The sequence below is a fragment of the Eptesicus fuscus genome, chromosome 3 (genome assembly GCF_027574615.1).
Source record: "Eptesicus fuscus isolate TK198812 chromosome 3, DD_ASM_mEF_20220401, whole genome shotgun sequence".
In the NCBI taxonomy this organism is placed as follows: Eukaryota; Metazoa; Chordata; class Mammalia; order Chiroptera; family Vespertilionidae; genus Eptesicus; species Eptesicus fuscus.
The window spans coordinates 112,134,705-112,157,440 of record NC_072475.1 but is presented as its reverse complement, the minus strand read 5'-3'; the positions used below and the strand labels follow the sequence as shown (position 1 = coordinate 112,157,440).

General features: G+C 38.8%; 1 protein-coding gene across 2 annotated transcripts in view; it reads right to left on the bottom strand.

Moving 5' to 3' along the window:
• Window positions 1–22,736, bottom strand: part of PLOD2 (procollagen-lysine,2-oxoglutarate 5-dioxygenase 2) — a 253,440-nt gene that overhangs the window by 13,971 nt on the left and 216,733 nt on the right. Inside the window, exons 12-15 of one of the 2 annotated variants that reach the window (XM_054714121.1) lie at window positions 13,501–13,626; window positions 10,122–10,263; window positions 8,936–8,998; window positions 7,020–7,133 (exon numbers count right to left, since the gene is read on the bottom strand). In XM_054714121.1, the coding sequence (XP_054570096.1) occupies window positions 7,020–7,133; window positions 8,936–8,998; window positions 10,122–10,263; window positions 13,501–13,626 (445 nt within the window). The remainder of the gene's footprint in view (window positions 1–7,019; window positions 7,134–8,935; window positions 8,999–10,121; window positions 10,264–13,500; window positions 13,627–22,736) is intronic. The other variant, XM_054714122.1, reaches the window with a different exon arrangement.

Sequence of the window (22,736 nt, the reverse complement as noted above, 5' to 3'; positions counted from 1 at the left end):
CCTGCTCTCCTAACTTCATTTCCCCTTCTTTTTTATTTCTCTGCACTACTCAATTCTTTTTTTCTCTCCTCTCTGGCTCTTGTCTTCTCCTAATTTTTTAATTGGTTTCACTTCCTAAATTCAGGCCTGTATGCTCTCTCCTCTATTCTCCTTTTCAAATCCTAAATAATAAAAAGGTAATATGCAAATTGAGCATCATACCCTCATAAGATGGCTGCCTATGACCAGGCCAGCAGGGGAGTTAGTGAGGGATGACCAAATGACTGAACAATCAGGCTGCATGGGGCAACCAGGCCGGCAGGGGGGTTAGTGAGGGACGACCAAACCACTGAACAGCAGGCCGGTGTGGGGGGTGACCAGGCCAGCGGGAGGGCCATGAGGGGTGACCAAACCAGCAGGGGGGGCAGTTGAGGGTAACCAGGTCGGCAGGGGCGGGGGCAGTAAAAGGCGACAAGGCTGGCAGTGGGGGTGCAGTTAGGGGTGATCAGGATGGCACACAGAGGCAATGAGGGGCAATCAGGCCAGTGGGGGGGGGCAGTTAGGGGTGACCAAGCAGGCAGGCATGTGAGCAGTTAGGAGCCAGTGTTCCAGGATTGTGAGAGGGATGGCTGACTGCCAGTTTAGGCCCCATCCCAGGATCGGGCCTAAACCGGCAGTCAGACATCCCAAGGGGTCCTGGATTGGAGAGGGTGCAGGCTGAGCTGAGGGGACCCCCATCCCCCATGCATGAATTTTGTGCACCAGGCTTCTAGTAAATGAATACAAATTAAAAAACTTTTCTTCTAGTCCATTCATTCCCTTTCTCCCTCCTCTATAATAAACCATGGTCCTTCCCCTGTTCATCCAATTCATTAACCTTTTTGTACTTAAGCTGTGCCTCTACAGATTCTGCCCCCTACCCCTCCTTTCTGGGTTTTCTGTTTGAGGTTTTGGGTTTATTTTTATTTATTTTTTCTTTTCTCGATATCATTTTTGTTCTCTTTTCTCTTGCCTAATTCTCTTTTTTCTGGTGGTCACTTTTTTTTGGGTTTTAGTTGTCTTGTGTACCTTCGTGTTCTGTTCCTTTTGTGTTGTGTCATATTGTATTTTGTGCTGTTCGATCAACACTTCCACAATGGGTGACATGATGTGGTAGAGAGTGAACTGCATAATCAGAAACCCTGAGAGGAGACTCCAATCACAAATGGGACAATAATATTCAAGACCCAACTACATCAGGAGAACCCAAATATCTCAAGCAGGTGGATTCCCTGGAACACCCAGTCCAGAAGACCTGAGAGACTGCATCACTAGGTCCCACAAAACATCTACTACATAAGACCAACTGAAAAAAGCTGGGTGGCATACCAGTTTGATCTAACACATAGAAACAAATACAAAAGAACAACAAAAAATGGGGAGATGAAAGAAAAGGAGAAATCACCAGTAAAGGAAATAAATGAAATGGATGGAAGCAATATGTCAGAGAAAGAATTCAGAGTAATGGTTGTAAGGATGTTCAAATGGTTGGATCAGAAATCACCAACATTTGTAAGAATCAAGAGGAAATGAAGAATGATATAGCTGCAATGGAATACAATGGAAGGTTTCAACAGGAAACTAGAAGAAGCTGAGGACCAAATCAGTGAGTTAGAAGACAAGGTAGAAAAAACACCCAAGTAGAGCAGCAACTGAAAAAAAAAATTACAAAGGAGGAGGAGAGTTCTAAGGGAGCTTTTGGACAACAAGAAATGAAACAACATCCACATGATAGGGGTGCCAGAAGGAAAGGAAGCTGAGAAAGGAATAGAAAACTTGTTTGAAGAAATAATGACAGAAAATTTCCCTGATTTGGGGAAGAAAAAATCACACAAGTCCAAAAAAGTACACAGAGCCCCAAACAAGATGAACCTAAAGATATCGACACCAAGACACATTATAATTAAATTGGTAAACATCAATGACAAAGTGAGAATCTTAAAGGTTGCCAGAGAGAGAGACAGAAAGTTACCTACAGGGATCTCCCTTTAGAATATAAAATGATTTCTCAATAGAAACACATTAGGCCAGAATGGAATTGAGTGAAATATACAAAGTGATGAAAAGTAAGGGACTGAATCCAAGAATACTCTAGCCAGAAAGTTTACCATTCAAAATTAAAGATGAAATCAGGACCTTCACAGACAAAAAAAGGCTAAGGGAGTTTATTACCACCAAACCAGCAATGCAAAAGATGCTAAAGGGAATGCTATAAAAAGAAGAAATAGGAAGGGAAGAAGGAACACAGGCATAAAGAATAAAAATGGCAACAAACAGTACCTATCATAAATGGGTTAAATGCTGCAATCAAAAGACATAGGGTAGCTGAGTGGATAAGAAAACATGACCCATATATTTGCTGTCTACAAAAGACCCACCTCTGGACAAAGGACTCACACAGACTGAAAGCGAAAGGATGGAAAATTCTTTTCAGGAAAATGGAAATGAAAAAAGAAGCTGGGGTAGCAGTACTTGTATCTGACAAAATAGATATTAAAGTGAAGGCCATAACAAGAGATAAGGTAGGCCACTTCATAATACTAAAGAGATCAATATAACAAGAGGATATAACTCTTGAAAACATATATGTGCCCAATTCAGCAGTACCCAAATACATAAAAAACTTATGCAATATATCAGTGATGGGCAACCTTTTGAGCTTGGTGTGTCAAACTTCGCCAAAAAACTGAGCATAACTCGGGTAGTGTGTCACTTTGAGGAAAAAACTAACTCCAAGACTCTAGTCGCAAATGTTTCATCCTCAGGAGCAGCAAATGTTTCATCCTCGGCATGCAGCCGCGTGTCATCAGAAATGGCTATGCGTGTCAGTGCTGACATGCATGTCATAGGTTCGCCATCACTGCAATATATCAAGGCAGAGATCTACAGCAATACAATCATAGTAGGGGATTTTAATACCCTATTGACATCACTGGAAAAATCCTCTAGACAAAAAATCAGCAAAGAAACAGCAACCCTAAATGACTCACTAGATCAGATGGAATTAACTGACAACTTCCAAACATTTCACCCCAAAGTTACAGAATATACATTCTTCTCAAGTGCACATGTGACGTTTTCAAAGAAGGCCACATATTAGGACACAGGCTAAGTCTCTACAAATTCAAGAAGATTGAAATCACATCAAGCATTGTCTTATTTCACAATGGCATAAAATTAGATATGAAATACAATAAAAACAATCAAACACATGGAGGCTAAATAGCATGCTATTAAACAATGAATGGGTTACCAAAGAGATCAAAGAATAAATGAAAAACTTTCAGGAAACAAATGAAAATGTAAAAACAACAATCCAAAATAAATGGGACACAGTGAAAGCAGTCCTGAGTGGGACGTTCATAGCACTACAGACCTACCTAAACAAACAAACAAACAAAAACAAAAAACACAAACAAAAAAAAAGCACAAGAAAAACTGATAAAGTTATCTAATCCTACAATGTAAAGAACTAGAAAGGGAGCAACAAGAAAAGCCCAGAGTAAGTAGAAGGAAGGAAATAATAAAGATCAGAGCCGCAATAAATGACTTAGAGACCAAAATAACAACACAAAAGGTCAATAGAAACAAGAGCCAGTGCTTTGAAAGGATAAACAAGGTTGATCAATCTCTAGCCAGGTTTACCAAGAAACAAAGAGAGAGGACCCAAATAAACTAAATCAGAAATGAAAGAGGGGAAGTAGCATCTGACCCAAGAGAAATACGAAGGATTCTAAAAATACTGCGAACAACTCTTTTCCAACAAACTGGATGAAATGGAAAAATTATTAGAAAAAATATAATCCTCCAAAACTCAATCAGGAAGAACCAGAAAACATGAATAGGCTGATAACAACTGATGAAATTGAGGCAGTAATAAAAAAAACTTCAAGCAAACAAAAGCCCTGGGCCAGACAACTTCACAAAGGTGGTTTTACCAAACTTTCAAAGAAGAACTAATACCGATCCTCCTTAAACTATTCCAAAAAATTCAAGACGAAGGCACAATTCCAAGCTCTTTCTATGAAGCTAGTATTACCCTAATTACAAAACCAGATAAAGACACTAAAAAGAAACAGAATTATAGGCCAATATCCCCGTGAACACAGATGCTAAAGTCCTCAACAATATTCTAGCAATACATTAAAAGATCATACACCACGACTAAGTGGGATTTATTCCAGGAATGCAAGGCTGGTGCAATATCTGCAAATCAATAAATGTTATATAGCACATAAACAAATTGAAAGACAAAAACCACATAATCATATCAATTGAGGCAGAAAAAGCATTTGAGAAAATTCAACACCTTTTTGTGATGAAAACTCTCAGCAAAGTAGGAATAGAGCAGTTGCCACGACCCTTTAATACAGTTCTTCATGTTGTGGTGACCCCCAACCATAAAATTATTTTTGTTGCTACTTCATAACTGTAATTTTGCTACTGTTAATGAATCGTAATGTAAATATCTGTGTTTTCCGATGGTCTTAGGGGACTCTGCTAGCGGTTCTCAACCTGTGGGCCCTGACCCACAGGTTGAGAACCGCTGCTGTAGAGCCTAAGACCATCGGAAAACACAGATATTTACAAAATTACAGTTATGAAGTAGCAGCAAAAATTACAGTTATGAAGTAGCAACAAAAATTACAGTTATGAAGTAGCAACAATAATTTTATGGTTGAGGGTCACCACAACATGAGGAACTGTATTAAAGGGTCGTGGCATTAAAAAGGTTAACTTACAGCCAATATCATACTCAATGGGCAAAAACTAAAACCATTTCCTTAAGAGGAGGAACAAGACAGGTATGCCCACGTTCACCACTCCTGTTCAACATAGTATTGGAAGTGGTAGCCATAGCGATCAGACAATAAGAAGAAAAAAATTGTAACTAAATTGGAAAAAGAAGAAATAAAACTGTTATTATTCACAGATGACATGATATTGTGCATAGAAAACTATAAAGACTCCATCAAAAAACTACTAGATTTAATAAATGAATTTTGCAAGATAGCAGGATACAAAATTAACGCCAAGAAATATATGGCATTTTTATACACCAATAATGAACTCACAGAAAGAGAAACTAAATAAACAATCCCATTGATCATTGCAACAAAAAAATTAAGATATCTGGGAATAAACCTATCTAAGGAAGAAAAAGACCTATACTTGGAAAACTAAAGGATGTTGAAAAAAGAGATAGAGAAAGATATTAACAAGTGGAAGAACATACTGTGTCCATGGATTGGTAGAATCAATATCATTAAAATGTCCCTACTATCCAAAACCATCTATAGATTCAATGCAATCCCCATTAAAATACCAACAGCATATTTCACAGACCTAGAACAAACTCTCCAAAAATGTATAAAGAATAAAAAAAGACCCCAATAGCCTCAGCAATCCTGAGAAAGAAGGACAAAGTTGGAGGGATCACAATACCATATATCAAGTTATATTACAAAGCCACTGTTCCCAAAACTGCCTAGTACTGGCACAAAAACAGACATATAGACCAATGGAACAGAACAAAGAACCCAGGAATTGACCCAAGCCATTATGCTCAATTAATAATTGACGAAGCAGGCAAGAACATACAATGGAGTCAAGAAAGTCTCTTCAATAAATGGTGTTGGGAAAATTGGACAGATACATGCAAAAAAATAAAATAAAAATAAAGCTAGACCACCAACTTACACCATTCACAAAAATAAACTCAAAATGGATAAAGGACTTCAACCTAAGATGGGAAACCATAAAAAATCTTAGAAGAATTCATAGGCAGCAAAATACAGATGTCTCTCATAGCAATATCTTTACCAATACAGCTCCTAGGACAATGGAAATTAAGGAGAAAACAAATGGGACTATATAAAATAAAAAGCTTCTGCACAGCACAAGAGAGCATTAACAAAACAACAAGGAAGCCCGCTGCATGGGAGAACATATTTGTCAATGTTATCTCTGATAAGGGTTTAATCTCCAAAATTTATAGGAAACTCCTACATCTTAACAAAAGGAAGATAAACAATCCAATCAAAAAAATGAGCAAAGGACCTAGACACTTTTCAAAACAGGACATACAGAAGGCCAAGAGACATATGAAAACATACTTAAAAGTCACTAGTCATCCAAGTGATGAAAATCAAAATAATAATGAAGTACCATCTCACACCTGTTAGCATGGCTATCATCAACAAATCAAACGACAAGTGCTGGTGGGGATGCGGAGAAAAAGGAGAGCATTATGCTAAGTGAAATAAGCCAGTCGGAGAAAGATAAATATCACATGATCTCACTCATTTGTGGAATATAATGAACAACATAAACTGATGAACAAAAATAGATGCAGAGACAAAGAAACATTGAACAATCCATCAAACCGCAGCGGGAAGCGTAGGAGGGGTGGTGATAACAGATCAATTAAAGGACTTGTATGTATGCATATAAGCATAACCAATGGACATGGACAGTAAGGGGATGAGGACCTGTGCTTATGGGAGGGAGCATGTGGGGAGAGGTCAATGGTAGAAAAAGGAGACATATGTAATACTTTCAACAATAAAGAATTTTAAAAAATTTACACAAAATGGTAAAAAATAAAAATTATAAGATAAAATTTATTTTCCCAAACTAATGCTTGATTTTTCTTTCTGAAAATCAAAATGTAATATCATATGTGAGCTACTTGTAATCATTTTATTCTGAAGTTGTGGTTAAAAATTTGATGTGCTCTTCAACATATAAGTAGAATACTTGGAGAAATAAATTTCCTTCCCCAAACCTAATATATATCTTTATCAAAAAAAGTTATTTGGCAGGTTTAGATCTACTCTATAGAAATAAAATATAATTAATTACATATTTTTAAAATTGATATGATTTAAAAAATTTTAAAGCCTCTTAGCACATTTTCATATTACTAACCCAATTTATTTTAACCCATTTAGAGTTACAGGGAAAGAAGTAATAAATAAAGTTGAGTGTGAAATACATACCACAGGATTTTCAAAAATCTGCCAGAGGTCATTGTTATAATGGGAAGTATTGTAATTTGCAGTTGATAATAGTCTTCCAAATTCGTGTCTATTAGAAATGTACATAAATACACCCTATATGTCAAAAAATAATAATATTAACAATCATAGAATAAAGTACAAGAAAACATATTTAACCACAGAAAAATATGACATATCAATTTCAATTTTTATATTTTCACTTATGAACATGAATTTTTATTTTTCATATAAAATGTACATGATTAAAAATTAAAGAAATATATTTTTTTATTCATCATGAATTCAGACACCACACAAAACAAATTGCTTGCACTGCCACTCAACTGAAAAAAAGAATAGCCAGAATGAACTGTTTTTTGTCCTTTTCTCATTGATCCTAGATGTAGACATCGGGGAAAAATTCCTGTTTGAAATCAGAAGTATTTTTGAGGCAATGTACAATGAACTGTATCTCTTTTGGCTTCTTACCCTTTCGAAGAAGACATCACATTTTTAAATAAGAATTCAAATATCAACATTCTTTCATCAGTCTTTTATTTTTTTAATGTCCTAACTAGAGGCCTGATACATGAAATTCATGCAAGAGTAGGCCTTCTTTCCCCGGCTGCCGGCACTGGCTTCCCTCTGGCATCCAGGACCTGGGCTTCCCTCCAGCTGCCGGCAGGCACCCGGGACCCAGGCTTCTCTCGCAGCCTTGGCTTCGTCTGGAAGGGCGTCTGATCTAATTAGCATATTATGATTTTATTATTATAGATGTTTAAAAATTGAACACAGAAACTACTCATACATTATAAGGCAGCTAAAAATCAGTCTCATATCCTTGTCCCAAACCAAATAAATGTGGCAACACCACTAAGGTAAGGTTGTTTCTTTTTGTACCTGTTTGAATGATAAAGGAGTTAGTTATCCTATATAATAAAAGGGTAATATGCAAATAGACCAAATGGCAGAACAACTGAACAACCAAAGTGTAATATGCTAATGATATGCTAAGGCTGCTTAACCACTTGCTATGACGTGCACTGATCACCAGGGGGCAAACAGTCAACTGGTTGACCAGTAGCTATGATGTGCACTGATCACCAGGAGGCAGATGCTCCGACTGGTAGGTTAACTTGTTGCTGGGGTCCGGCCAATTGGGACTGAGTGAGATGGGCCAGACATGCCATGGGGCCCTCCTGCAGTCCCTCCCCTACCTTGATCATGCACCGGTGGGGTCCTTCAGCCTGGCCTGAGCCCTCTTGCAATCTGGGACCCCTTGGGGGATGTCGGAGAGCCCATTTCAGCCCGATCCTGCAGGCCACTCCCCTTGGGAAGGTCCCAGATGCAGGGCTTGTGGCTGGCAAGCACTGCTGCCTCTCCCAATCGGGACTGATTGGGCACAAGCCACGGCAGGCACAGTGGGGCCAGGATGAGTGGGAGCAGCAGGTAGGAGTTGCAGGTGGCATTGGACTGCAGATTTTTGCTCGATCCCTGCAGGCCACTCAGAGGAACCCCACCCATGCACGAATTCGTGCACCGGGCCTCTAGTTAATAATAAAAAACTCATGAAGAGTACCCAATTCTAATTTTTATCAAGATGTACTTTATACTTACTCCTACCCTGTCTCTCCCTTAAAAAACAAAAATGAGTGAAAGGGATTTATGTTTCATTTTCTTATCTATCATAATATGTCAGCCATAAAATATAAATCAGCCCAAAGAATTGAGAGTTGAACATCCTACATTGCCCACCCCCAATACACAAAGCTTATAAGCACATATTTAGATTCAGAACCAGTGTATAACAACAATTTACCAAGCTAAATGGAAAGAAGACTCTTTAAGTAACTTATTGCTAGACAATATACCATATTCAATAAAAAAAAACAAATAAAAATAAATAAAAATAACACCTTTGGGGGGCTGAGCATTTGGAATGTTTCCGGAGTAGGGGAGTCTTTTTCCCTTTGTAAAGTCTAAAATGAAGAGAAGCATTGGGTAAGTTGACCTGCAAACCCACTCTCTCATGTATTCTCAGGTAGTAAAATAGCAACCCTTCATGAAAAGTTGACATTCTGAAATGTCCCTCTTAGAAAACATGCAGAACAAGCAAAGCTTATAGAGCACACAAAGAAACAACTCTAGCCCCTTTTCTCCCCTTGTGAAACATAAATCCAAGCTCATTCAGTAGTATAATTTCCATTAGACATAAAATTAAGACAAAGAGAAAAATGTGTAAGAGAGGCCATTCCGGGATGCGCTGTTGAGTAAAATTAGCCAAACATGAGCACAGATTACAATTATAGACACTGAGGATATTTAATAACAATGCACATAGATTTGTAGAAAAAACAAACATATTCACAGAACACATGCCTTATTAAACTAATAAAAAATACTTGCCAACTTTTCTGATTGTTCACAAAATTACATTTGCTTACATAAATTTGAATACAATAATCAAATCCTTTCTAAAACAGAAAACCATATAAATATGTTTAAAAAGATATTTATACATTTTGAAAAACTAATTATTTTCTATAGTCATTTAAGTTATATAATTAAAGTAGATTTGTAGAATAGCAATTTATCATTAATTTTTCACATAGATTAAATATACTACATACCTCAATCCGTCTCCCAGTTTAGTGGTAAGACATGCAGAGATACTGATAATAAAGTATGGACACTGATTTTCAAAGCAAAAGTTGTGTTCTTAAATGTGTAAATAATCATTTCACCTACGCTTTCTCTAATTAATTTTAATGAGATCAAGTTTTCAATACAGAATTACAAATGAAAGTATAGATTAATTCTTAAAAATGCTATGCTGATTTGTAACAAATTTATATTTATTATTGAATCCCACTGTTGCTGATGTGTCAGCTTAAGTACTAGCCTAATTTTTCAAGTATTTCATAGGTAAATATTCACAACTTATTCTCCCTAATTGTTTTCAATTTCCTAACACAGAATCAAAAAAATCGGCTAGTATTTACAAACTAGAAAGAAAAAGGACATCAAAAGAAAATAGCACATCAATTGGTAAAGCAAGCCATTTTCTAAGAACACCGAACAAGCCATCATCATATACCCTACCATTTCTCTAGCATTTCGGCAAAGAGCCATGTCAGGATCCAGTCTATCACGAACAAAATAGTTCCTTTCATTCATCTCTGATCGAAGTGTCTTCCCCTTAATTAAGTACACATTAGCCATGTATGGGACATTCCATATCCCTCTGAAAGTAAAGAGAAGACATTCCAAAATACCACAAATATAAAATACTTAAAGTTTTATTTTTGTTTTAAAAATAAATGACTTATATGTTTTAAATTACATATATAAATTATTGAATCAAATTACATGCAAATACAAACATATTTAATGCCATTTCACTCACACACACACACATATCCATACATGATATTTATACAGCCTGTCCTCAAAACATGTACACACACTTTAACAGCTGATAGTTGAATTGATGTTTCTTTCTTTTCATCCAGACTAAGTTTTAAACAAAGGAAATTCATCCTAAAATGCTACTGGAAGTTTGAAAATGCAATTAAAGTACAAACTGTGCCTTTATAATTATGCAAATTGTGTTTACATTTTTGGGACATTCTATATATGAGATTATCCTATATAATAAAAGCCTAGGTGGCGTTACGCCCTCACGTGATGCCCTCGCGGACATTCTTACAAGATGGCTGCCACAAGATGGCCATCTGCACAGCGGAGGCAGGGCCCGGTGGCCGCTCTGCATGGTGAGGTGTGGGGGTCCTGTGGCTCTGCGCCACACGTAGGAGGCCAGTCTCGGCGTCTCCACCACCTCTCGTGGAGGAGGCAGGTCCAGGCAGAGGAGGTGGGTCGCAGCAGAGGAGGGCATTGGGAAGCAATCAGGCCAGCAGGGGAGCAGTTAGGCGTCATCAGGCTGGCAGGGGAGTGGTTAGGAGGCGATCAGGCTGGCAGGCAGAAGTGGTTAGGGGCAATCAGGCAGGCAGGCAGGCAGGCAGGTGAGCGGTTAGGAGCCAGCAGTCCCGGATTGTGAGAGGGATGTCCGACTGCCAGTTTAGGCCCGATCGCACGGGGATTGGCAATCGGACATCCCCCAAGGGGTCCCAGATTGGAGAGGGTGCAGGCTGGGCTTAGGACACATCCCCCATGCATGAATTTCGTGCACCGGGCCTCTAGTTTGGTATAAACTACATTGCTATGAGGTAAATCACTACCCTCCCTAGAGAAACTTTATTTTAAGGTTGATATATGTTTGGCATTTTGACTGTCACCCTCAGTTGTTACAGTTAGAGTATAATATTCTGTTGTACAGAAGGTGTTTGCATTTAAGATTCAGCAGTTTGATAGAAAAAAATAATGCCATACAACTGGTTTTCCAGAGCTAGTTTACACTGGCTCCCCAGTGATGACTTGTAACTTCACTAAGTTTATGCTCAGTGACTTCACACTAGAAGCTTGAAATCAGCCATGGTAGAAGTATTTACACCTTAGAAATTGGCAAACACTATAAACCAGGACATCCTCCAACCCCAAGAACCAGCTGTTAAACATTTACCAGCACACTACTCAATATAGGCTAAAATCCTCCTAAAATATATCCTCTTGAAATTCATTAAGCCATCTCAAATTTTGTTAAAAAGGAAAGATATGAAGAAATATAATCAGAAGAAAATGGGATGTACATTATTTTGTCCTTCATTCTTCCCACAGACCCATCTCCTCACTCTCAATATGACTGACTTCATAAGAACAGTATAAGAAAGGATTCGCCTGAAGGGATATATGTGCCTGTTGCCTTTAGAGAACAGAAAGGGAAGATCTTGACCAAAAAAATTACATATTAAAAAAATATGATATCATTTTTTTCTTACTAGATGAGCCTTAAGATAAATGGTCATAAAAAATAAAGAAAAAACACACACAAATTTGTCATGTCATTCCTTCATGCAGTTTTTGTACATGAAGAAGGAATGTACACGTGTATTAACTAGATTAAAAATCTCTACCTTTTTTTGTTTGTTTTTTGTTAATCCTCACTTGAGGATATTTTCCCATTGATTTTTCTTTTTTTAGAGAAAGTGGAAGGGAGGGAGGGAAAGAGGGGGAGGAGGGGGGAGAGGGAGAGAGAGAGAGAGAGAGAGAGAGAGAGAGAGAGAGAGAAACATCAATGTAAGAGAGACATTGATTGGTTGCCTCCCGAACAAGCCCTGACTAGGGCAGGGAAATGAACCTGCAACCCAGGTATGTGCCCTTGACCGGGAATTGAACCCATGACCCTTTGGTCCGCGGGCCAATGCTTTAACCACTGCTCAGTCAGGGCTCTACCTTCTTATTCTCACATTTTAGACAATGACAGGAGGTTAGAGAGAAAATCACGTTTATACAGCAACTTAAATAAAACATGAATTTTCTATTCTACTTCTGTGAACTCTTATTTCTACTATACCCACAGGCACTATCAGGCATATGGTCTATACAAATAATCCTAGAGACAATAAGTACTTTGAAATAACAGAATATAATCTTAGCATTTTCTCAGCTATCTGCTTCTTAATTGCAGCTAACAAAAGCCTTCATCATATTTATATCACTCAAATTTACTATTACTATTTTCACAAACAACATCTTTTTAACATTCAACTGTTGAACAAGTAGTATGTATATGATTTTCTTTCTAAATTTAAGGGCACATATTTTAGTTATGAAAAAATGTTTTCCTTTTCAATTGGGCTGACATATTTGAGAAACTAGGCAAAGTATTTATGTCTCAGCCACTTTGGTCCATCGTCCGTATGAAAAAGAATGACAGTCTCCTGCAATATTACCTTAGCAAAAAAAACCTATTTCAATTGTGACTGTTAGTTTTAAAAATATCTATTTTAAATAACTATTGTTTCAGGAAAAAATATCAATCATACCCACACTTTGTAACAAGTATATTCTTTTCAAATTCTAGAAATTGAATTCAGATATTAGTGAAGAAATTGATTTTTAAAGTAGAATATTTAATACAGAAAATACCTGCAATAGGAAATGATTCTGAGTCTTGTTTTTGTTTGTTCATTTATAAATTTTAAAAGCTATCAAAACAACCTTCATCCTGGTCACAAAATAAATTAGTTAAACTAAATTTGCTTTCTAATATTTTAACTGAAGAATATTACTCTTCTAATAATCAATCATAAGATTGCTATCCATGTAACCATATATTGTTTATTAGAATTTCCCACAACTATGAGTTTGTTCTTTTTAAGATTCAGAATTTTAAAAACATTTTTTGTAAAATACTTGTTTACACTAATATGTCAGGACCCAAGTCATTCCCCGGTTCCCAAATTTCCATTAAACATAAAGAAAAAAGTTGAATAGTAAAAAAAAATAAAATTCAAGTAATATTAACAAGCCCCATCTCTACCTCATGGTATTTTACATTAAAAGATTAAATTAACTAACTTACACTCTATTCCCTTGAACAATATCCACATAATCTTCATATCGAGCAAAATAGCCATCAGGACTCAGGGCTCCCCAGAAGTTGGACCACAGCTTTCCATGGCGAGTTACAAGAGGAGCAATTATCTTTCTAAAGAAAAAGAAAAAAAAATCCAGGTAACTATTTGTTTTAATCACCACAGAATTAGGGTTCTGAACTTAGCATGACATAGAAACATTCAAGTTCATTTAACAAACATGTAGTTAGTCCATAAAACTAAAAGTAAAATAGAGAAATTGCTTTTCCTGACACTTTTTCTTAAATGAGTACACTGCTGATTTTTAGTGATATTTCTTAAAAAGAGTAACAAACGTAACTCAAAATGTGAATAAAAGTATAAAAAGGACTTTTTAAAAGTCCTTTTCTTATGTCCAAAAAGGTGAGACTATCTTAATTACTTAAGTATTTCAGAAACTATAATATATAAAATCAAATATTTCATAATAGTCCATGGTGCATTAAGGTGTCCAATAAATATCTGTTGAACAAAAAATGAATGATGATGGTATAAAATACTTGTACATAGGTCAGTTTTCCTAAAGTTAAGTCCTGAGGGCAAGTGCTGAGGGGTAAGGGAGTCCGGGGGGAGGTCAATAGGGGGGAAAAAAAAAAAAAGACATATGTGCTACTATTTGTAATACCTTAAAAAATAAAATAAAATAAAAAAATAAAGTATGTTTATAATTTTTACAGCTTTTAAAATGGGTTGTGCTAACCCTGGCAACATGAAACATTTTTCTGGCCCTTTAACTATTCTAGAAAATGAAAGAGTAGATAACTGCCATAGCACGCTAACCACCTACCAGGAAATAGTCCCTTTGAGAAAAGCATGTTACAAATCCAAAACATGTCACATATCTTCTTAGGGGAATCTAATTTACAACGTGTCAACATTTTCCAAATAAGCTCACAAAATCTGACATTCTTCTAAAATTACTTCTAATGTATTGTGCCCTGCAGTGGTACCTCACAATTTTTAAGAAAAGCTCACAAAACTTCTCCAAGAGAAAGCTTATGCACCAACTGTTCTCCACAAAAAACAAAACAAAACAAAAAAAACTATTCTCACAACACGCCAATGTTGTGAAGACCAGGCGTTACCTTTCTCTTACCATAAAAAAATAAAACTTAGTCTATAAAATACACAATATGCAATTAATAATTTTGGTTTATTTTTCCTGATTCCTATTAATAATGAAATATTAACCAGAAACACTTATACTTTGATTTGTTTAAAATACGTGGATAAATTAGAAACTATATATTATGTTTAAGAATGATAATTCAATGTTAATAACTGAGAAGAACAAATATTTAATAGAAAAAAAATCTTGTAATTAAAATCTCAGCTGCCTCCCAAAGATGGATGGGAAAAGAAATGTTGAAAATCAAAATCTACCTGAAGTGTGCCTCAATGGTTTTGAGCATGGGAATACAAGAATAGAAGCTGGGGCCCTGGCCAGTGTGGTCCAGTTGATTGGTTCATTGTCCCATGCATTGAAGGGTTACAGGTTCAATTCCTGGTCAGGGTACATACCCAGGTTTCGAGTTCGAACTCACTTGGTTACAGGAGGCAACCAATCAATATTTCTTTCTCTCATTGTTTTTTCTTTCTCTCCATCTGTCTCTCTCTAAAATCACATATCCTCAGGTGAGGATTAAAAAAAAAAAAAAGAATAACAGCTGGGAGACTAAATAACTAAAGGAGTAAAATTTGGAGCACTGCAGTCAAAAGCAGAGATAGGAAGAGGAGAGGAACAAGAGAACTGATGAGATGCTGGAAAGCCACATGCCCTAAGATGTGACCCATCCCCTGACCCTCTAGCCTTCAGTCAGGTCTACTAAATCTTGCAAGAGTCTTGGTCTATGTCAATGCTTTATGGAAACTACATGCTTGGATGCAGGTGCATATCATGTTAACCGAATCCTTAGATAATTAACAGAAATTTATGAAACTGGAGAAATAACCAAAGTTTTATTGACTCTTTACTTATAAGGAAAATTTTATAATTGACAAGGTTTAAAGCATTAGATTAATAGTAAGAAGGATATATGTTAAATATGTATATGAATTCATTAACAATTTACTATAGAATTAATAAATACCTACCAAGTGTCATATAATAAAAACATTAAATTTTATTAAAAGCATATCCTATATAATATAAGGCTAATATGCAAATAGACAGAACGGTGGAACAACCAAACTACCAGTTGCTATGACATGCACTGAGCACCAGGGGGTGCGCCCAGAACATGGCATGCATCGGCAGCAGGCAGCAGAGCTGTGGAACATGGCAGGCATCAGAGACAGCAGGATGGCGGAGCAGGTGAGTGGGGGTGCCATTTCCTGTCATCGGGACAAGCCTCTAGTGGCTACTGAAAATTCTTTGCTACCGTGCGCCGCGTTCCCACCTGGTGCTTGTACCTGCTGCCGGCGCCGGCCCCACTCGCATCCACTGCTGGCACTGGAGTCGCTGCTCGCATCTGCTGCCGGCGCCCAGCGCCGGCCCCAATCACTTGGCACCATCAGTGAGTATGAGCAGTGGCTGCCAGCCTTCATCGCCCCTCAGGGCTTCTCCACCTCCCCCTGCTCCTGAGGGGCGACGGGGCTGGCAGCCACCTCTTGCACCCGCTGCCAGCAATGGCCCCGCTCGCACCTGATGCCAGTACTGGAGCTGCCACTCACACCCACTGCTGGCACCAGACACACTTGCACACAGCTGGCGCCACCGCTCACACCCGCTGCCAGCGCCCAGCACCGTTCCCGATTACTTGGTGCCATCAGCGGGTGTGGGCGGCTACTGCCGGCTCCGATCGCCCCTGAGGTCTTCTCCTCCCCCTGCGCCTGAGGGGCTATCAGGGCAGCAGCCGCCGCTTGCACCCACTGATGGTGCTCCAATCGCTCCATGCTGTCAGCGGGTGTGAGCGGGTCAGTGCTGTCAGTGCACGGGAGCAGCAAACAGGGCGGGTTGAGGGCTGTGGGGGGAGGATCCAGGCAGGGGCACAGAGGATGGGCCAAGACCGCCCCTGTGCCCACCGCAGCCTCGCGACCCACAGTTCCTTTCAAGGTACACAAATTCGTTCACTGGGCCCCTAGTGTATATTTTACAGTATTAAATTTAAATCAAATTAAGGAGAAATTAACATGGCAATTTCAAGAAAATGTTACTGAATTCCACCGGGTTTTAAGAATTAAACAGGAGGGATTAAAATGGCAGCAGAGTAGGTGATACTGCATGGACATGCTCCTAGGAAGAAGCTGGAATAACAACTGAAATACAGAAAGGCTTCCTGAATAATCAACGAAAACCTCACAGGAAAGAATCCTTATACTCAAGGACCGAAGGTATGGAGACCACATAGAAACTGGTAGGAGGAGTAGAGGCACGAAAGGGCTGGCTGGGCACCCACAGACAGCAACTGAAGTCCTGGAGAGATATCTCAGCTGTGGCAGGGAAGGGTGCCACTGGGAACTCTGGGATCCAATCTCGAAGCTGGGCTCCCCAGCAGAGAGCACCAAACTGAGGAAGTTACTCAGATAACATCTAGCTGTGAAAACCAGTGGGGTGCTGTCTTCCATTGAGTGGCACCTGCAAGTTCTGGCACCCTCTTGAAGGGCCAATGCACAAAAATTCCCTGTGGAGCCACCCACCTTGTGCTATGGCAAAGGGGGGTGAAGTGGACTGGAGCTGTGAGAGCAGAACCCAGAACTTGGAATTCGGGGGCTAGAACTCAGAAGGCAGACACCCCAAGTTTCCTGGGCTGTCACTCCCTCCACATCAGAGGACATCTTTCCCACATAGACATCTGCCTTGCCTGGAGGGAAGACATTTGACACACCCTGTAGGAAAACACCTTGCCCTGAGACAACTTAAGAAATTAAAAGTAACAATCAGCCTCCAGGCAGAAGCTACTGCCCCACCCTGTTGAAAAACTCTCACTACACCTGAGGATGATTGCCTGGAGGCAATTCAAGACAGAATTCTATTAATCTGTAGACAGAGGCAATCTCTGGAGGCTTTGAGTCTTTGCCTGATCCAGCCCTTAACACTATTCTGCACTGGAGATTGAGAGGTGTAGAGGATCTACCTAAAACATAGTCACAAACCCAAACAGACAACCAAAATGAGGAAACAAAAAAATCCCCAAATGAAAGAACTAGAGAATTCTCCAGAAGAAGAGATAAGTGAAGCAGAGATAAGAAATTTATCTGAAACAGAGTTCATAGTAATGATGGTAAAAATGCTCAACAGCATGAAAAAAGATATAGTATCTATGAAAAAAGAACAGTGTGAGATAAAGAATGATATAACACAAATAAGGAACACATTGGAAGGAATACACAGCAGATTAGGGGAAGCTGAGGATCAGATCACTGAATTAGAAGACAGTCGTAAATATCACTCAATTAGACAACCAAAGATAAAAAAAAAAAAACAAAAAACAAAGAACAGTAGGACAGCTTAAGGGAGCTGTGGGACAATGTGAAACCTAACAATATTAGAATAGCAGCTGTGCCAGAAGAGGCAGAAAGGGGGAAAGGCATAGAGAAGGTGTTTGAAGAAATAATGGTACAAAAATTCCCTAACCAGGTAAAGGAAAAGGTCACACAAGTTCAGGAGGCACAGAGAACCCCAAACAAGAAGAACCCAAACATACCCACGCCCAGACACATCATAATTAAAATGCAAAAAGTTAAAGACAAAGAGAGAATCTTAAAGGCAGCAAGAGAAAAGAAAACTGTTACCTACAAAGAAGTTCCCATAAGATGACACCTGATTTCTCATCAGAAACTCTACAGGTCAGAAGGGAATGGCATGAAGTACTCAAGGCAATGAAAAGCAAGGATCTGAGATGAAGATTACTATATCCAGCAAGGCCATCATTCAAAATAGAATTTCAAATAAAGAGCTTCCCAGATTAAAAAAAAACAAAACAAAACACTAAAGGAGTTCGTCACCACCAAGCCAGCATTACAAGAAATGCTAAAGAGATTGCTGAGAAGAAACACAGAGAGAAAACTATCCATATAGAATTAAAATGGCTATAAATAAGTACCTCTCAATAATAACCCTAAATGTAAATGGATTAAATGCTCCAAACAAAAGGTGTAGAGTAGCTGAATGGATACAAAAACATGACCCAACTATATGCTGTCTACAAGAGACCCACCTCAAAATAAAAGACACACAGGATGAAAGTGAAGGAATGGAAAAAATTTTTCCATTGAAATGGAAAAGAAAAAAAAGCTGGAGTGGCAATACTCATATCCAAAAAAATAGACTTTAAAATGAAGGCCATCACAAGAGACAACAGAAGTCACTACATAGTACTAAAGGGATTGGTCCAACAAGAGGATATAACTCTGGTAAACATGTATGCACCCAATATAGGTGCTCCTAAATATATAAAAAACGTCTAGAGGACATTAATGAAGAAACTGACAAAAATACAGTCATAGGAGGGTACTTTAACACCCCTCTGACTTCCTTGGACAGACCTTCCAGACAAAAACTTAACAAGGAAACAGAAACTCTAAAGCACACCCTGGATCAGATGGATTTAATAGACATTTATAGAACACGAGAGGCCTGGTGCACGAAATTTGTGCATAGGAGTGTGTGTCCATCAGCCCAGCCTGCACCCTCTCTAATCTGGGATACCTTGAGGGATGTCCGATTGCCGGTTTAGGCCCTACTGGGATCGGGCCTAAACCGGCAGTTGGACATCCCTCTCACAATCCAGGACTGCTGGCTCCCAACTGCTCGCTTGACTGCCTTCCTGATTGCCCCTAACCACTTCTGTCTGCCAGCCTGATCACCCCTAACCACTACCCTGCCAGCCTGATTGATGCCTAACTGCTCCACTGCCAGCCTGTTTGCCCCTAACTGCCCTACCCTGCAGGCCTGGTCACCCCTAACTGCCCTCACCTGCAGGCCTGGTCACCCCTAACTGCCCTCCCCTGCAAGCCTGGTCCCCCCAAACTGCTCTCCCCTGCAGGCCTGGGTCCACTGCAACTGCCCTTCCCTGCAGGCTTGGTCACCCCCAACTTCCCTCCTCTGCCAGCCTGGTCACCCCTAACTGCCCTCCCCTGAAGGCTTGATCACCCCCAACTGCCCTCTCTTGCAAGCCTGGTCCCTCCCAACTGCCCTTCCCTGCTGGCCTGATTGCCCACAACTGCCCTCCCTTGCAGGCCTGGTCCCTCCCAACTGCCCTCTCCTGCTGGCCATTTTGTGGTGGCCATCTTGTGTCCACATGAGGGCAGCCATCTTTGACCAAATGGGGGCAGCCATCTTGTGTGTTGGAGTGATGGTCAATTTGCATATTACTCTTTTATTAGATAGGATAGAGGCCTGGTGCAGGGGTGGTTTGCCCTGAAGGGTGTCCTGGATCAGGGTGGGGGATCCCTTGGGGCATGGGGCGGCCTGGGCGAGGGGCCTGTGGTGATTTGCAGGCCGGCCATGCCCCCCGGCGACCCAAGTGGAGGCTTTGGTATCTGGGATTTATTTATCTTCTACAATTGAAACTTTGTAGACTTGAGTGGAGGCCTGGGCCAACCAGGGTGTGTGGAAAGCTTGGCTTCCTCCATTACCGGGGAAACCCAAGCTTCCTGCTTGCTCCGTGGCCATAGCCATCTTATTTGGGTTAATTTGCATACTCGCTCCTGATTGGCTGGTGGGCGTGGCTTGTGGGTGTAGTGAAGTGATGGTTAATTTCCATATTACTCTTTTATTAGATAGGATTTCACCCCAACTCGGCAGAATATACATTCTTCTCAAGTGCACGTGGATCATTCACAAAGGTAGATCATATATTAGGATACAAAAAAAGGCTCTACAATTTCAAGAAGATTGAAATTATATCAAGCATCTTCTAAGATCACAGTGGAATGAAATTAGAAATCAACTACAGTAAAAACACCTGAAAACATTCAAATACATGGAGGCTAAATAACATGTTATTAAATAACGAATGGGATACCAATGAGATCAAGAAAGAAATAAAAAACTTCCTGGAAACAAATGAAAATGAATAAACAATAACCCAAAATCTCTGGGACACAGCAAAAGCAGTCCTCAGAGCGAACTTCATAGCACTACAGGCATACCTAAAAAAAACAAGAAAATTAGCAATAAACTATTTAACCTTACAACTTAAAGAACTAGAAAGAGAACAATAAGAAAAGCCCAGAGTAAGTAGAAGGAAGTAAATAATAAAGATTAGAGCGGAAATAAATAACAGAGAGACTAAAAAACAAGAAAAAAATAAATGAAACCAACAGCTAGTTGTTTGAAAGGATAAACAAAATTGATAAACTATTAGCCAGACTCATCAAGAAACAAAGAGAGAGGACACAAATAAGTAAAGTAAAAAACGAAAGTGGAGAAGTAATCATGGGCACCACAGAAATACAGAGGATTGTAAGAAAATATTATGAACAAATATATGCCACAAGCTAGACAATGTGGATCAAATAGACACATTCCTAGAAAAATACAATCTCCCAAAACTGAATCAGGAAGAATAAAAAAACTTGAATAGGCCAATAACAACTGATGAAATAGTAACAGTACTGAAAACACTCCCACCAAACAAAAGCCCAGGTCTGGACGGCATCACAGGGAAGTTTTTCCAAACACTCAAAGAAGAACTAACACCTATACTCTTAAAACTATTTCAGAAAATTCAAGAGGAAGGAATACTTCCAAACTCGTTTTATGAGGCCAGCATTATCCTAATTCCAAAACCAGACAAAGACACTACGAAGAAAGAGAATTACAGGCCAATATCCCTGATGAACATATATGCTAAAATTCTCAACAAAATATTAGCAAATTGTATCCAACAATATATTGAAAAGATCATACACCATGATTAAGTGGGATTTATTCCAGGGATGGAAATCTGGTACAATATTCGCAAATCAATAAACATGATACTTCACATAAACAAATTCAAAGAAAAAATCACATGATCAAATCAATACATGCAGAAAAAGCATTAGACAAAATCCAACACCCATTTTTGATAAAAACTCTCAGGGAAGCTGGAATAGAAAGAGCAGATCTCAACATGATAAAGGCCATACATGACAAACCTACAGACAACATCATACTCAATGGGTGAAAACTAAAACCATTTCCCCTAAGAACAGGAACAAGACAGGGATGCCCACTTTCACCACTCCTGTTCGACATAGTACTGGAAGTGATAGCCATAAGCGATCAGACAAGAAGAAAAAATAAAAGATCCAAATTGGAAAAGAAGTAAAATTGTCAATATTCCCAGATGATATGATATTGTACATAAAAAACCCCAAAGACTCCATCAAAAAACTACTAGACTTAATAAATGAATTCGGCAATGTAGCAGGGTACAAAATTAACACCCAGAAATATGTGGCTTTTTTATACACCAATAATGAACTCACAGAAAGAGAAACTGAAAAAACAATTCCATTTACCATTGCAACAAGAAAATTAAGATACTTAGGAATAAAGTTAACTAAGGAGGTAAAAGACCTATACTCAGAAAACTACAGGACATTGAAAAAGAGATAGAGGAAGACATAAACAAATGGAAGAATATACCGTGTTCATGGATTGGTAGAATCAACATAATTAAAATTTCCATACTACCCAAAGCCATCTATAGATTTAATGTAATTCCCATTAAGCTACCAACAGAACATTTCACAAACCTAGAACAAACTCTCCAAAAATTCATTTGGAATAACAAAAGACCCCAAATAGCTGTAGCAATCTGGAGAAAGAAGAACAAAGTTGGAAGGATCAAAATACCAGATATCAAGCTGTATTACAAATCACTGTTCTCAAAACTGCCTGGTACTGGCACAAGAACAGACATATAGACCAATGAAACAGAACAGAGAACCCAGAGATGGACCCAAGCCATTATGTTCAATTAATATTTGACAAAGGAGGCAAGAGCATACAATGGAGTTAAGATAAATCTTTTTAATAAATGGTGTTGGGAAAATTAGACAGATACATGCAAAAAAAAATGAAACTAGACCAACTTATACCATGTACAAAAATAAACTCAAAATGGATAAAGGACTTCAGCGTAAGATGGGAAACCATAAAAATCTTAGCAGAATCCATAGGCAGCACAATAGCAGATATATGCCATAGCAATATCTTTACCGATACAGCTCCTAGGACTATGGAAACGAA